General features: G+C 40.2%; 1 protein-coding gene across 7 annotated transcripts in view; it reads right to left on the minus strand.

The window, feature by feature from the left end:
- The window catches only part of LOC149452212 (zinc finger CCCH domain-containing protein 11A-like), a 334,496-nt gene that overhangs the window by 80,918 nt on the left and 236,138 nt on the right, over positions 1 to 17,440 (minus strand). For all 7 annotated transcript variants that reach the window (XM_089689656.1, XM_089689657.1, XM_089689655.1 and 4 more), the window contains one exon: positions 8,771 to 9,415. In XM_089689656.1, the coding sequence (XP_089545782.1) occupies positions 8,771 to 9,415 (645 nt within the window). The remainder of the gene's footprint in view (positions 1 to 8,770; positions 9,416 to 17,440) is intronic.

The following is a 17,440-nucleotide window of genomic DNA, read 5'->3' on the forward strand; positions in this document are numbered from 1 at the left end:
AGAGTTTTTCACAATCAAAAGCAAGAATTGGTGCTGTACCATAGATTCATAGATGACATAGTATTAATTTGGGAAGGAAATGACAATTCATTAATCGATTTTTATAAGAACTTAAATATTAACAATCAAAATATAACATTAAGTTGGAATATTAGCAATATAGAGATTAATTTCTTAGATATATGGCTAATCAAAAAGGGATCACAGATAAATACAAAAACATTTTTCAAAAATACAGATAGAAATGCATATATACCCACCCATAGTTGCCACTATAAATCATGGATTAGAAATATACCTAGAGGACAGTTTATGCGACTGAGACGAAATTGCACAAACATTACAGACTATCAAGAACAAAGTGACATTCTGTTGAAAAGATTTATTAACAAAGGGTACAAGAGAGAAAAAGTAGAGGAAGAAAAAAAAGCATGTTGAGGCACTGGATAGAACTAATTTACTGATAAATGCACCAATAAAGAATAATACTCTAAACAATGATATAGCTATTGTAATGCCATACAATAAGCAATATAAAGATGTACAACAGATAATTAACAAACACTGAGATGTATTGAAATTAGATAAGGATCTGAAGAATATAATTTCGGAAAAACCTAGATATATCTATAAAAAAGCCCCTAATATCCGTGATAAAATTGTCAAGAATATACTGAATCCACCAGCAATAAATAAAAATTACACTTTCTTCCAAGGAATAGGATTCTACAAATGTGGCAGATGTTACAGCTGCATAAGAGCAAAAAACAACCCCAAACACAGGTTGTAATTCAGTAACCCCACAAACGGAAATATATACAGAATTAAACAATTTATATCCTGTGACACGAAGGGGGTAGTATATGCATTAAAATGCCCCTGTAATAAAATCTATATTGGGAGAACTAAAAGACCATTAAAAGAACGTATAAAAGAGCATGTTAGAAATATCATAAAAGGATACAGATACCATAATGTATCATTGCACTTTCATCATTTTCATGAACAACGGGTAGAAGCGCTGGAATTTTGGGGTGTGGAGAAGCATAATGCACATTGGAGAGGGGATAATCTAATTAGAGAAATTAGCAAAAAAGAATCTCATTGGATTTATGAGATGGATTGTCTGGCCCCTAGGGGGTTAAATAAAGAATTTGACCTTTCATGCTTTCTGAGTGACCATTGAGAGCCATGCAGATAATATACTAATATAGATCCTAAGCAAACATGTGGGAAGAAAATTAAAATAAATATATATTCTATAGGTAATATCACACCAATGTAGAGTGAATTTACCTATAGGTATAATACATGGATATAAGACAGTTTGGGCTGATTATGTTAATTATGGTAATTCTAAGATTAATAAAGATTCTGTAAAATTATTATAACATTTCTAGTATGATTCATGAATCAAATAGTGGGTTGAGTACTAATAAATAATAATAAAAAATATAAAATGGGGCTGGAATATATACGAATTTGTTTAACATGCGTTTATGGGGAATGTATATTAACTAGTATTAAATATTTAATTTATTTACTTATTTAGATTTGTGATTTTTTAATATATTCATGATTTTAATTTATGTTATTATTAAAATAATGTTTATAAATTGTTAAGAAATAATTTTAATTCAATTTTTGTTTATATTTAATAGGAATCATAATACTACTATATATTATGTTGCTAAATTACTGTTGAATCAGCCTGGGGATGTGCGGTGTACACACTGACAGTCAAGCCGTAGGATGCTGGGACATTAATTGCAACTATATAATAAAGAGTAACATTTAATATCAACAACAGGTGTTTTGTATTAGATTTAGACCCCATAAAGATGGAAGCATCCACTAGGACCACAACAAAATGGCGCCGTAATGATATATAAAGAGCTCAGGCAAGGTGATGTGTAAAACTACATCCCCCAGAGGAAGCTACGAGTCCCTGTAGCCTAACGCGTAGGGGAGGGGCAGTGATGTCACCACGCATCCGCATTCAGACACGGTGAGTATTGACAGTGTGCGCAGGCACACCAACAAGGCTGGTCTTACCGCTACCCGCGATTATATATATGCAAAGCGCATTCCATTTTAAATTCATGTGAGTGTATTACTAGCGCACATTAAAGCTTTTTACCCTGGATAAGACGCTATGTACCTCTTTTTGTTCCCCTTATGATCCATGGGAGGAGAACTGGATTAAGGAGAGTGCTGGGGAAGGAGAGACCTCGTTTACCACAGTGATTCACAGTGCAGCTTCTATTGTTAACCATTGCAGCTATACAGTGTATGCCAGTAAAATGTAGAGTATACTGCATTCATTCTTCTGCTGAACTTATAAGGAATTTGATATCATCTTAGTGCATATGGGACTATTCATCCTCAAATTATAGTTTGGTTTTTTATTATTAATTTTTGTAATCACTATTGATATTATTATTTTTATCATTTTTATTTATAATAATTTTGTTTTTTATTTATTCTTTATTGGCACAAGGTGCACAAATGTTTATTCATTGTGATAATTAAGAGAGATTAACACACATTGGTTTAAATAATAATTTTTTAACCTTAAAACAATAAATAGAGCGTGACACCCAACACATTTTTTGCTATCTTACTGACACACACCACGTGACGGTGAGCAAGGACGCCTGCGACATATTGTTTATATATACACAGATATTTGTATCCTTCAGTGGCTCACAAGTATATTTCACACAAGCTTCTTCAGTATGTTCTTTAGATAGGCCTCTGATTTTTTATTGGGGCAATATATATTTGCCAATGTACATTCTACCTCTTGCAATTTCCCCTTTAAAAATAAAAATCTCCCCCCCAGATCCTCAATTTTATCTTCCAAACAGAACCTTACATTTTTCGCAAACCCAATTGCCACCCCTTTAGCACGTTTAATTGGGGAGTCTGCATAATACCATACTGGGTAGTGCTTGGAATGTAATTTCACATTGTGAAACACTGTTTCTTGCATTAAATGTGTCTCCTGTTTATACACCACCTCAATAGATCTTTTTTGTATTTCTCTAAATATCTTAAATCTTTTCTCCCAACTATTTAGCCCTTTACCATTGTAAGTCATAAGATTAACCTCCTCCATTACTATATACAGTCATGGCCGAAATTGTTGGCACCCTTGATATTTCTCCAGGAAATCATGTATTTCTCACGAAACGTATTGCATTAACACATGTTTTGCTATACACATGTTTATTCCCTTTGTGTGTATTGGGACAAAACAAAAAAAGGGAGGAAAGAAAGCAAATTCGACATAATGTCACACAAACCTCCAAAAATGGGCTGGACAAAAGTATTGGCACCCTTTCACAACTGCGGATAAATAAGAATGTTACAAGCATGTGATGCTCCTGTAAACTCACCTGGGGCAAGTAACAGGTGTGGGCAATATAGAAATCACACCTGAAAGCAGATAAAAAGGAGAGACGTTCACTTAACCTTTGCATTGTGTGTCTGTCTGTGCCACACTAAGCATGGACAACAGAAAGAGGAGACGAGAACTGTCTGAGGACCTGAGAACCAAAATTGTGGCAAAATATCAACAATCTCAAGGTTACAAGTCCATCTCCAGAGAACTAGATTTGCCTTTGTCCACAGTGCGCAACATTATCAAGAAGTTTGCAACCCATGGCACTGTAGCTAATCTCCCTGGTCGTGGACGGATGAGGAAAATTGATGAAAGATTGCAACGCAGAATAGTCCGGATGGTGGATAAGCAGCCCCAAACATGTTCCAAAGACATTCAAGCTGTCCTGCAGGCTCAGGGAGCATCAGTGTCAGCGCGAACTATCCGTCGACATTTAAATGAAATGAAACGCTATGGCAGGAGACCCAGGAGGACCCCACTGCTGACACAGAGACATAAAAAAGCAAGACTACAGTTTGCCAAAATGTACTTGAGTAAGCCAAAAGCCTTCTGGGAAAACGTCTTGTGGACAGATGAGACCAAGATAGAGCTTTTCGGTAAAGCACATCATTCTACTGTTTACCGAAAACGGAATGAGGCCTACAAAGAACAAAACACAGTACCTACGGTAAAATATGGTGGAGGTTCAATGATGTTTTGGGGTTGTTTTGCTGCCTCTGGCACTGGGTGCCTTGACTGTGTGCAAGGCATCATGAAATCTGAGGATTACCAAAGGATTTTGGGTCGCACTGTAGGGCCCAGTGTCAGAAAGCTGGGTTTGCGTCCAAGATCCTGGGTCTTCCAGCAGGACAATGACCCCAAACATACGTCAAAAAGCACTCAGAAATGGATGGCAAAGAAGCGCTGGAGAGTTCTGAAGTGGCCAGCAATGAGCCCAGATCTAAATCCCATTGAACACCTGTGGAGAGATCTTAAAATTGCTGTTGGGAAAAGGTGTCCTTCCAATAAGAGAGACCTGGAGCTGTTTGCAAAGGAAGAGTGGTCCAAAATTCCGGGTGAGAGGTGTCAGAAGCTTATTGATGGTTATAGGAAGCGACTGATTTCAGTTATGTTTTCCAAAGGGTGTGCAACCAAATATTAAGTTAAGGGTGCCAATACTTTTGTCCAGCCCATTTTTGGGGTTTTGTGTGACATTATGTCATATTTGCTTTTCTGCCTCTGTTTTATATTTGTTCCAATACATACAAAGGGAATAAACATGTGTATAGCAAAACATGTGTTAATGCAATACCTTTTTTGTGTGAAATACTTGATTTTCAGGAAAAATATCAAGGGTGCCAACAATTTCGGCCATGACTGTATATGTTCCATTCGTTCTTTCTTTCCCCAGGCTTCTCCTTAATTCTTTTATCTCCTTTCTTTTTGCGGAGTATCCCCCTTGTCCCTTTGCCCTCACCCCCCATCCTCCCTTCCCCCTTCCGTCTCCTCCCCATCCTTTAGACTGCCTTTTGGTCTACAAATCATTCGTGGTCCCTATTCCATCCTTGATTCCAGTTTAAGGTGGTGCTCCGACCACGGACGGTTTACCAGCCACCCATCCTCCTCCGTGCCCTGTCCCTCACTATATCTCATGCATCTTCGATGGTCCTTCTATATAGGAGGGCTGGGGCTAAAAACAAAAAGAGGAGAGGGAAAGAAAGGAAAGAAGGAAAAAAAAAAAAAACCCTCTTCCCTCTCTATTTCTCCTCCCAACTGCTTGCCAATTTTCTTTTCCCATAGCCCCTATCTCTCCTTCCTCCTCTTCCCACCCAGGTATCACCATTATCTCTAATTCAAGTCTCTCACAAACGTCTCTCATATCTTCAGGAAATCTTAGTCTTGCTGTCCTTCCGTTTTTCCATCCGATCAAACAATCTGGGAAGCCCCATCTATATTGCACATTTTGCTTCTTCATCTGCTCTAATAATGGTTTCAGAGATCTCCTTCTTGTCAGTGTTTCTACCGTTAGGTCTGAAAAAAATCTGACCATTTATTTCTCCATACTTAATCGATGCTCTTCATTTTATTTTCTTTCATATCTCTTCTTTATCCCCAAGATTATGGAATCGCACAATTATATCACTTGATTTTTCTTTATCTCTTTCTTGCTTTCCTATTCTATACACACTGTCCAATTTAAACGTCTCTGATACCGATCTGTCCATTATAGTGTTCAGGATTTTACATATTATTCACCGTGTGCAATCTCTGGTACTCCTCTTATCCTTAAATTACATCTCATATCCCTATTTTTTGATCCTCTATCTTATATAGCAGTTTTCTTTGTTCTTTTTTCATTTCTATCGTCCACTTTTCTAGTTTCAAAATAGTTTGGGCCTGTTCTTCAACTTTTCCCTCTGTTTCTTCCACTCTTGCTATTATTTGTCCCAAAATTTTCTGTATTATCGCCATCTCTTGTTTTATTGATTTTTCAAGGTTTTGAAACATTTCTGCTATGTCTCTTTTATTTGGCATTTGTAATTCCTTTTCTTGTTCTACCACCTCCGTTCTTTCTCTCCTTCTTTGATTACTATTAGCCATTTCCAGGGATAGTCTAGGACTTTCTTCCATACTGATTTCCAATACGCTCCTTTCACTTAGTCCTTGTTGTCTTTCTGGGGTCAGATTTCCCTGTGAAGACATATATTTTTTATTGTACCTGTTTGGGAACTCTTGGGTCCACCTCCTTTGACCCCTTTATTTTTCATGCTGTCAAAGATTTAGTTTACTAATCCAGGCTCTTGGGGGATTAATCTTTTTTACTGTCTTGTATTTTCACTTTTAAATTCCTCTCTGTTAAGTTCTACTTCTTCTGGGGACCTGTACTATATCGCTTTATCCTCTTTTTCTTCTAGAACCCCTGGGCAATCTCCCTCCTTACTTTCACCTTACATATTAGTTCAATTGCATTCAGTACATTATGCCTTGCCTCATTCACCCTCCTGCCATCTTCTCTCTTTATTGTGAGGTGGCTTCAGGCTTTTCTTTCTGTGGGCTGCAAACTGCAAACAGCCCCTCCGTTTATCTTTCTCCTTTTCCCTTCGGGGGAGATTCGCCCCAGTGGCTCCAATCCCTGGTTGTACAGGTCCCGTGCATTCAGGAGGAGAACTTCTCCTCCCAGTGCTCCTCTGCGGGTTGTCACGTGGCCGCCTCCGCTTCCTCCAGTATCCAGGCAACCCTCTGCTCCAGACGGAAGCCGCCGCCGTCCCACTGCAGAGGACACCCGATGCTCCGTCCTCCTCTCCCATCGGCCTGCCTCGCAACCTCCGCTCTCAGACTCCCACTCCTCCGCCAGGACCCCCCCCTCACAGGTCAGTCCCTGCGAGCGCCTCTGTTCGCATCGCAGGGCACTTGTTGAAGTGCAGGTGGCTGCTAGTGGAGAGCGCTCACAGCACGCTCTCCCTCACCGCCATGATCAGGCTCCTCCCTCCCTCTTTTTCCTCTTGATCTCTTGGAGGTATTTTTTTGTTTTCTTTTTTTTTTCTCTCTTTTATGCATGAATCTTATGGTCAGTCTTTTATACAAACAGGATACTTTATCATGAGAGATTTATGATAATTTGCGATGGGAGACTATTTCTTACCCTTGGTACCCCTCTGTATATTCCCACCACCTGACTGTCAATAGGAATGTTTATTGTTCTTCATGTAATGTACCCTAAGGTTGGGGGTTATTAGATTCTTAATTTCCTGTTACTCCTTTTTGTCCCAGGTATTGTAATAATCATATTATATGGCTGACTGTATGTTATCTTTTCTCCATCCCTGATGTTATGTAAAACCTGAATAAACATTTTTGAAAGTAAAGAATCTCTGAGTCAACTTTGATAATAACAAACCCCAGCTCTGGACCTGGAAAGCATTCTACAGCTGAAAGGCAACAACAAGCAGCATCCAGTACCCAAAGAGCATATCTAGGCATGGCCTGCAGACACACAGATCTTTATAAGATCTGTGAGCATGCCAGCTGATTTAACCTCTGCTTGATGGCTAGACCGGAGAGACTCAGACTATAGACTAGCAGAGACAGGCTTGGTATAAATATCCCCGCAGTTGTTGAATGAAAAAATTCATAAAAGGTCTTGAAAACAGCAGAGATGATAGACATCCATCCTCCCAAAGATACTAGCAAAAACTGATGCATGGTAGATGTATATGTCTGGCATGGTTCAGTTTTTGCCAGTGTCCTCCACAAGCTACTTGCAGCTGTAGAGCCACCCAATTAGTTCTGTCCACTTTCAAAGCTAGCAAGTGTGATACTTATTACAAGATTTTCTCCAATGTCCATTGATGTGCATCGGATTTCTAAAACCATGGATTTTACTGATGTCTAAAGGAAGGTTAAACACTAGAACAGTAAAAACTCTTGGCCATCCCCAGGGGCTATAAGGCTACACTTTTTAATGTTCTAATGCCCACATTACTGTTTAGGTGGCAGTATAACCCATGGTTTTAGAAATCCTGTGTACATCAATGGACACTGCAGTGGGGCACAATTGACTGGGTGTCAGTAGCTTGTGGACAGGACATGCTTTAAAATAAAAACAAGCTAGAAGCTGCTTTGGCAATGGTATCACTCGCTATTTAGACTGCTATGACATATGGGATATGTCATTGGCAGCCAAAATGTTAAAGCCCAACTTAAGGCTCCAGCAAAATGGCCTAAACAAGTACCAACTCCAATTACTATGATGCACAAGCCTCAAAAAGTAAACCAAAATCTTTCTTCACAGACTGAATGTAATTCTCATTTATTTGGGTCTTACATGCTCTTCCATCTAGACACAGCAGCTAACAGTGGGAGGGTTATACCAACAAAAACAGTGTTGATTATCCAGAGAGCTGTGAGGAGGACATGTTGTGTTCAAGTGTTGATTTATAAGACTGTAGCTTGTTAAATAAACAGCGATAGTGCAGAGAGCCATGTGTTCTGCAACATTTTTCCGTTTGTAGTACAAAAAACAGGCACACCTTACAAGAGAGTACAAACAGATCAGAAGCAGAGCAGCATCATAGCCAACATCACCACAAGAAGTTAAATTAGGCAGGCTTTACGGGAAAGATCAATAGAAAATTTGTGAGACTTTATAAAGGGAAAGTGGTAAGTGCACGTGCATTAATAACTAAATGCTGCACTGCATATTTGTTTTCATAATAGGACAGCATAATTTAAGTAGACATTTATATTAAGCCATGAATGGGCCTATTGTACAAGGACTGATGCTGAGGAAAGCATTTATTAAGAATGATGAAAAAACATAACCATGACACAGGTGAACTAGGACTGAAGTTTTTCCCTTTTAAATGTTAAGAATAATATTTTTACCTTGAGGTTTTGAAAGACGCAAAATCTTTTTATGACTTGATTTAACTTGTGGCTGAGAGACAGACTTTAAGCCTTCAGTATTTGTGGCTTGCAGGTTGTTTTTGATTCTAAGAGCCTTTTCTTTCCTGATTTCATCTAGGGTTTTAATTTGAACTTTTTCCACTGGCTGAGAAATAGCCCTTGTCTCCTTTAAACTAACAGAAAGTGGTCTCTTGATGTCCTCACTGCTGGGAACAGTATTAGTGAGTTGTGATGGCTTAATCCCTCTTTCACAAAGACGATTCCAAACGATGCTAGCTTGGCATCCCTGTTTTTTTTTCGATTCCATCAAATTCTTATCTTCAAAATTTTGAATGGTCTGCACATCTCTACTCATTTTACAGTCGGTCTGGTCTTCTTTATTTTCATCCTTCTGTACTCCGTCTTTCAGTTGCCTTAGCTTCTTTTCTGCTTGTATTTCATATAATGATTTAACATGAATATCAGGCTGGGGTGTGATGAAACTTTGACTTTTTAAACAGAGGTGGTCTTCACTTTTCATAGATACACATTTAGGTTGTTGCTCCTGTCTTTGACTGGCCTTTTCCTGTCGGATTTCTTGAAGGGTCTTAATATGGAAGTCTGTAGTTGGGTTAGCAGCTCTCTCTGCAGGAAGATAAGCCATCAGTAAAAGATTTAAAGCGGACTCTCAGACAGATATAAGACACAAATTAATGCACCTTTGTATTTTTAGAATACCATTGTGTATTTATGTATGTATGTATGTATGTATATATATATATATATATATATATATATATATATATATCTCCTGGTATCAACGTCTTGCAGTCCACATTTAGAGATTTACAGCGCAGCTGAGGTTGGCAAAGTGAGAAACAGCACGAGGAGCCAATCAGAAGCAACTCAGTGTGCAAGAAGCATGCTGCCATGAGAAGTGTGACAGAGATAAGACTTACCAGTGTGCTGCTTCTCCTTTTATTATCCAGTCTCAGGATGGAGGTTACATAGTTAGTGAGGTTGAAAAAAAGGAGTCCATCTAGTCTAACCCATGGAAAGCATAAATAAATTCATAGAAAACCAAAGCCAAAAAAACTGTATAAAGCACGGTCCAATTTAAAAAAGCATAGGAAAAATAAATCCCTTCCTGGTCCCCCAGAAGGCAATAGCATACTCCCTGGATTAATAATATCTGGTGTTATTACCTATAAATGCTAATATCCAGTTATATTCTGTTCATTTAGGAAAGCATTTGGCCCTTTTTAAAACAATCACTAGGGGAATATTCCATGTTTTAACAGCTCTTACTGTGGAGAAGCCTTTCCCTATGTGGAGGTTAAAGGCTACGTTCACCTTTTTAAATAAATAACAAATGCACGCTTTTTGAGGTAAAAACCTGCAATAATTTTCTTTTCTCATAAGCCTGCACAGCATTGCACCCACGATCAGTGGATCATGGGTGCAATGCCAGGCTCCTGCACAGTCATCCTACAGCTCTCTGCCTGTACCTCTGTACAGACTGTCAGTTTCTGAGCTGCAGAAAGACTGAATGGACTATGAGTGGACTCTTCAACACCCTCACTGTCCTCTGAAACTACAAGTCTGTATGCAGCGGTGGCAGATGGGACTTGTAGTTTCTTCATTCACAGATTCTTGTCAATGAATGACATGACTGTGCATAGAAAAGAAGAGTGCGGAGAGAAGGACCCCAGCCCACTGTCACAGTGGGGGATTGGGGGTTGCTGTATAGTAATATACTACACAGTAAATATGGGTGTAACATATAACTAAAGGTGAACTTCCATAGGTACTTAGTTGGTAAGGTTGAATAAAGACACAAGTTCATTCAGTTCAACCTGTATTTGTGTGTTTGTGTGATTATGTCACTACCATTCCCCATAGCCCTGTATATTGTATTTGCCAATCTAAAAGTTTTTTGAAAATATATTGAAATCATATCTCAACTTAAAGCAAAGTTCCACCTGAAAAGAAAAAAGTCAGCAGCAACAAAAACTTTACCTGCTGACTTTTAAAATACAGCCACTTACCTGTCCCTCGGTCCAGCGGTGTCCTCACCACCGCTGGTTTCACCAGCAGTCTTCTCTCCCTGGTGCCTTCAGTGTGGGCACACGGCTCTGACAGCTTGTGGTTTCACAGTCGGGTGCTTACTGCACATGTGCGAGAAGCACTGCGCTTTGTGAATAGCCCCGTGGTCTTCTGGGACCTGTCACGTGTCCCAGAAGACTACTGGGAGGAAAGGGAACAACTTCCGCCTAGGTGATTGCAGAGGAAGTGGGAGAGGGTCAAATTCGGGTACCTGCTCCCTCCCGCTTCCCCAAAGCAGATTTTACAGTGTATGGTCACCTTGACTGACTGTATTCTCTCCTTACAGCAGCTACCACTACGATGACACTATGGCTGGTCTAATCCCAGAGAGGGGGCTGGGTTTACCAAAAGACCCCTTGATGGTTCCTTCTAAGCCAAAAAAAAAAAGTGATTGCCCACAAAGCTAGTAATGCTGCTTACTCAGAGTCTTAATAGGGACTTTTGGGTATAATGAAAAACTGTGGATATGAAGAGAGGTGGTGAAGGGGAAATAAAGCAGAGTTTTCTAAAGCTGGCCATATGCTGTACAGTGTATGGTCACTTTAACTGATCCTAATCTGAGAGATAATAGTTTGGGGCTAAGTGAGTGGCAGTGTGTGCGTTGACAATAAGTCCAGTCTGGTGACCAAAGGAACCAGTTCAGCAGAGAGCTGAGATCAGGGCAGCTCTGTCCTAAGAAGCAATAGACAGCTGTGCAACAAAATAGTCAGAATGCTGAATATTTGCTTTGTGCTGATGTGATACTAAAAATCATGAGGTATACTGTATATATGTTAACTTCTAACAGCTTTGCCTGCCTACCTCATGTCAAACAATTTTGGAGCACCTTAGGAACAAGCCTTCCAATGCAAGACGTCATTACAATCAGATCAAAAGCTGCATCATCTCACCTTTTGCAGTGGTAAAATGCACAAGTAGCTTGATAAATACACACTTTAGAAACAAAAAATATATACAGAGAATATAAAGTATCTAGCACCACTGTAGTTACCCATGAAAAGGAAATAGGTTTAAAGAAACAAGAATCTGTGTGAAGAAGACTTTGCTGACCTTATCTCATTTCTGACTGAACCCTTTATTCTATCACATCTATAAAAGGAAGAGCAGGAAGCCTCTTCAGTTCAGCCACTGGCTGGTCAGAAACTGTATCAATTGGCAAGCAACTAAACTTCCAAGTACTTATACTTGTTTGACCACTTGCCCTCCAGAGGATTTACCCCCCTTCCTGACCAGGCCATTTTTTGCAATACGACGTTGCATTACTTTAACTGACAATTGCACAGTCATGCAATGCTGCACCCAAATGAAATTTATGTCCTTTTTTTCCCACAAATGGAGATTTCTTTCGGTGGTATTTGATTGCCTTTGTGTTTTTTTATCTTTTGCGCTATAAACAAAAAAAAGCAATTTAAAAAAAAAGATATTTTCGACTTTTTCCTATAAAACATATCCAGCAAACAAAAATTGAAAAAAATCAAATTTAGTCATAAATTTAGGCCAAAATGTATTCTGCTACATGTCTTTGCTAAAAATCCCAATACGTGTAAATTAATTGGTTTCCGTGAAAGTTATAGCGTCTACAAATGGCAGTATATATACTGGAATTTTTTTTTTAATAATAGTAATGGCGGTGATCAGCATCTTACTGCAGGACTGTGGCGGGAATTCTGACACTGGGTGGGAACTGAAATCCCAATGACACTAATACAGTGATTAGTGCTAATAAAAAGCACTGACACTGTACTAATGACACTGCGCAGGAAGGGATTAATATCTGGGGTGATCAAATATGCTGCGTGTGTTTTGCTGTGTGCTGTGTTTTACAGTGCAAGCACACCGCATTGTATTGCTCTGCTATGTAGAGCAATACAAAGCAGCATGATGGAGCTGACAGGAGAGAGATATGTATTGTTTACATACAGACCTCTCCACTGTTCCGTGGCTATCGCCGGGTAGCTGAGACTCTCTGTCCAGGACCTGGTGATCGACAGCTGTAGCCGCCAATGACGGCATAGGTAGGGCGTGCGCACGCCCCCTACCCGAAAGCACAAAATCACATACATATACATACAGATATGTGTGATTTTGCGCAGCCCTACAGCAGTCCTGCTATAGGGCATTCGGGAAGCAGTTATGCTTGTTTACACTTTTGATGTCATCTAAAGAGAGATCTGCAGTCGATTGTCCTTCAGAGGGAAACTGACAGATGGTGGGCAGGCATTAAGATAATGGGAAATTGAAAAACTGCGAACATCCAGACGTATCAAAATAATGCATTTTTATTATAAATATCAAAGTTTTAAAACATTTTCTTATCAGAACCACTACCCAACTACCTCTATTACACTGTGCAGTGTGTGGTTAAAGTCATCATTGCATATATGATTACCAGACTTACACCCTGCACTGACTTTGGCAGCATGTGGTTACATTCATCATCATACATATAATTTACCAGACTCATTTATACTTCCTAAGGAATTTGAAAAATGATAATCCTAAAATAAGGCAGGTCTAATCACCTAAATCTGGAAAAATATGGGATGCACTGTTGCTGTTCCCAACAACCACAGAACACCTCCAAATTATATATGTCTGGATGTTTGTGGTGCATTCACATCCCATTATCTTCACCTATGTTTGGGATTTGTTTGAATTGAAGTGCCCCCCCCAAACTGGCAGCGTGGATAGTACATATAGAAGATAGTGTACATAATTCTATTTTTTGCACAGGTGGGAGACGTTCTGTTGCCTTCTTACTGCCTGTTTTAACCTTCAAAAACCCATACCACAACCGTATGCATTGCACACTGTCTTGAAGAAATATCATCTCAATCCTATTCAGCTGATTTCGACGGGTGCTACTTGCCACCAAACATGATACATAACACTGCACCTGCAACTTTCTGAATATTCACCCCTGTACGTTGCCGTTGCAGTTTAGGGGAGCAGTTGGGTTGTGTTCTTACTGCCTCTCTTCTACTCCAAATGCAAGAAGTCGATTGATAAATTAACGTCTGTTCAACTGCAATGGCCACAACACGGATCTAAATTTCACCAGTCCCTGCTGAACACGCTGAATTTTAATCCATGTATGGACATTAATATTGCTGTTTGAATTTTTTTAAAGACTTGCTTGCTAAAGGTCATAGATACTCTATACTGAGGCCTGAGTAACATGATTTCTCAATTGGGATGTGTGTGTACATGATAATCCTGTCTGGCTGTAAAATGTATTGAAAACTCACATATGCATAGATGAGCTCTTTTTTTTTTAAATCTCTTTTGGGCACAGCAGCTTTCTCAACATTGATAGAAGGCTGACGATATACATTTAGCAGTGTAGTCTACAGCGCTGCTTGTTGTAGAAGTATTACATTATGAATAGCACTAAAAACATTAGGAGTTGGAGGGGGTGGGGCAGCAACATGGCGCTGTGAGAGAGCATGCTGGGTAATGCGGGATGTGACCTGCCGCAGCCCTGCAGATAGAGACAGAGGAGGAGTGAGGGTGCAGTGTTGAAGATCTGTTACCTGGAGCCTGGGAGCGGAGGATTGAGCTGTGCTGTACTGCGGGTCGGTGAGGGGGGAATGGAGAGAGCGTGGAGAGTGGAGGTGGCTGGAAGGACCAGGAGAGCTGAGATCCTTGGAGCATGGAGAGGACCTGATAGGTGTCCGAAGAGTGCCTGCATGGACAGTGGGGAGCCAGCACAGTACAAAGGAGGCTGGCAGGCTGTAAGGCACCCCTTACTCTGGGACTGTGATTATGACAAGTAGACAAAAGCATATCTCTAGCTGTGGGATCATTGCACTTTTTGGACAGACCGCAAATTAAAGCAGTAAATACACCAGCAGTTTTGTAATAATTACAAACTACCTGTCCTCCTGAAAGATTTTCCCAAGTGGCCTCAAATGCTGATAAAGGCTTTCTATCCTGCGGTCAATTATGCCATGTTAAACGCACTGCTTACATGAAAAGTTATTGAGTTCTCTTTAAACTCTGGAGTTGTGAAAACTGTTCTACAGAAATAAATCTGGGACTGCATTAATAAAACACTATTGCATTATCTATTCCAACTCTACCCTCCCTCTCCCCCCCCCCCCCCCCCCACCGAATAAAAGTCTAATTTCAGAAGAGGAGATAACTACTGTATATGTTCCCAAAAGACACATAAAAACAAATAGTATTATAGCAGCCCCTAGTGGACTAATTGGAAAAGGAGCATACAGGATGGGAATTTTGTTGAACAGAATGGTGGTAAAAAAAGAAAAAAATCTATTAATAAATTACCACGACATAGCTGGACTTTATATATACGGGCTACGCGCTACTGAGTAAGGAACATTGCCTGGCTGCTTGTGTAACTCTGGAGGGGTAAGCCGAAGTGAAATAGTCGCATATCTCTGTTTTCTGGAATAAAGTTGGGAAGGAGAGAGAACAAAATGAGTAAAGCGACTAAAGGAGGGGGTGTAAAAATGCCCCAAGCAACAGTGAGTTCTTCAAATACAAAAAAATATTTCCCTACCCAAGGGAAAAAAAGCCCTGAACTTCAAAATTCTGAAAACAACCAAGTAAGGCAAACCAACTTAGAAAGAGATCAATATAGGCTATCCTATGGGATGTTGGAGGAGAACCAGGAGAGAGATACCTCTCATATGGAAAACACAGGAGAAAAAAGAGGAGGCGACTGTGACAATCGCGGCGGCAGACCCCTGACCTTCTCACCAAACTCGTGACCGAAGGACTAGCCAATCTAAAACCACGATGTCACGTGCGTAACAATGCCACACCCAGCTGCACCCTGCACAACGACTTCCAGCTAATGGACCACCAATCGATGTACCAGGAAGCCTGAATGCGATTGTTAGTGGGTCAGGTTAATTACGCAATTAACCCTTCACACTGCCACCACCTCCTTTTTGTACAGAGAAAGAGGAAACTCGGCGGTATCAGCTATAGCACTATGATGGGTGAGATAATCGTCTGTATAACTCTGTCACCGCAGACCGGTTATACAGAGGGTTAAACAAACACAGTAGCGCTCTTTTAGAGGCAGGAATCCATAAGTTGCAATAAAGAGCTATAGAAACAGTTCAACACTTTCAGAAGGAAAGGTCAAAAGGGTGCAATAAAAATAATTACAGAAAAAAGATGTAACCAATATATATATAAATATACAGAGAATAAAAGCACAGCAAAGAGATAACAGAGAGAAGTTAGAGGGTTAAAGTACTTGCCAAAGTCCTGGGTTAGCAGATCAAAAGGGCACGTCTCCCAAGGTGCTTCTGATGTTAAACAGGAGAATTCTTCAACTTACTTCTCTTAGGCCTGACAGACCATTTTGTAGTCCCCCAGCAGGGGATGTCCCTAAAGCCAAGGACCAATGCTTCATTTAGGGAGGGAAGGTCCGGGCTGAGCCCTAATCTAGAGCCAAAATCTCTCATAACTCATATTTTGTGCATAACTTTCCCTATGCACAAGTGACATTCCACCCGCGGGTAGATTAGTATGCAGACGCCTCTGAGGAACGGTTACATATGAAATACATATTTGAAGGGTTCAAGAGATATATTTCTCTGCTGTCCTAGGTATTCCAGTCAGGGAGTGTGACCTATCAAACTGTTTGTCTTCTCGTGACCAATCTGAAGATATACCTGATTTTTATGTAAGTCTCTCATATTCCAAGATATGAGACATAGGGAAAAATGGATTTTAAAAATGTTATCTAGTCTCTACTCCTTCTGGAATGTGTTTGAACTCAGGGGAAGGCTTGGGTTATCTTTTAAAATGTGCTAGATTACTCAGCTTCCCAGCCCGCCCGGCACCCAGCTCAAAAATGATTTACAGCTTCGGGCTCCCTGCTGTGCCCTGGCCGGCCTGTGACACTTCTAACACACAGGCCATATGTCACCGTGTATGAACAGAGAGGAAGGGGGAGAATGAGGGGGAATATGTTTGTACAAGATGGTTGACCCTTTGCCAAGATGGAGGTTGGAGCCAAAATGGTTGAACCGCGTCCATCTCTGTGTGTACGCTTGCTACAGCGAACAAGAAGGGGCCATGATTCACCCAATCTCAAAAATAGAGCTATTAGAAATGTTTGAAAAAATAGAGACCGTGGTGAAAAAGGAGATTGGACACTTACGAGGAGATTTGAGTCATCTTTTAGGAAGAATGGAGGAAACTGAGAAAAAAGAGGAACAGGAAAAAAAGATTAAACACCTAGAGAAGCAAGTAGAAGAGAGGTGGAGAGAACAGAGGGATTTATTCCTCAAATTGGAAGAACAAGAGAACTGCTTTAGAAGGAATAATTTGAGGATTAGAGGAGTGCCGGAGGAATCAGGACAAGATGATGATCTCTCAGAAAAACAAATTGTAACTGAGACCTTAAAATTGGACAGAGTTTTCCGGATCAGATGCCCAAAGGGAATCCCTGCTGAAAACTTTAGAGAAGTGATCATGAAGTTCCAGAATTTGAGAGACAGAGAACGAATCTGGAGAGGGATCCGGGATTTCCCCGAAATAAAGTATGAAGAGGCAGACATTGGCTAGAAGGAGGACTTT

This window comes from Staurois parvus, unplaced genomic scaffold (genome assembly GCF_062004578.1).
Source record: "Staurois parvus isolate SC_StPar_1 unplaced genomic scaffold, SC_StPar_1.0 ptg000488l, whole genome shotgun sequence".
Taxonomy (NCBI): Eukaryota; Metazoa; Chordata; class Amphibia; order Anura; family Ranidae; genus Staurois; species Staurois parvus.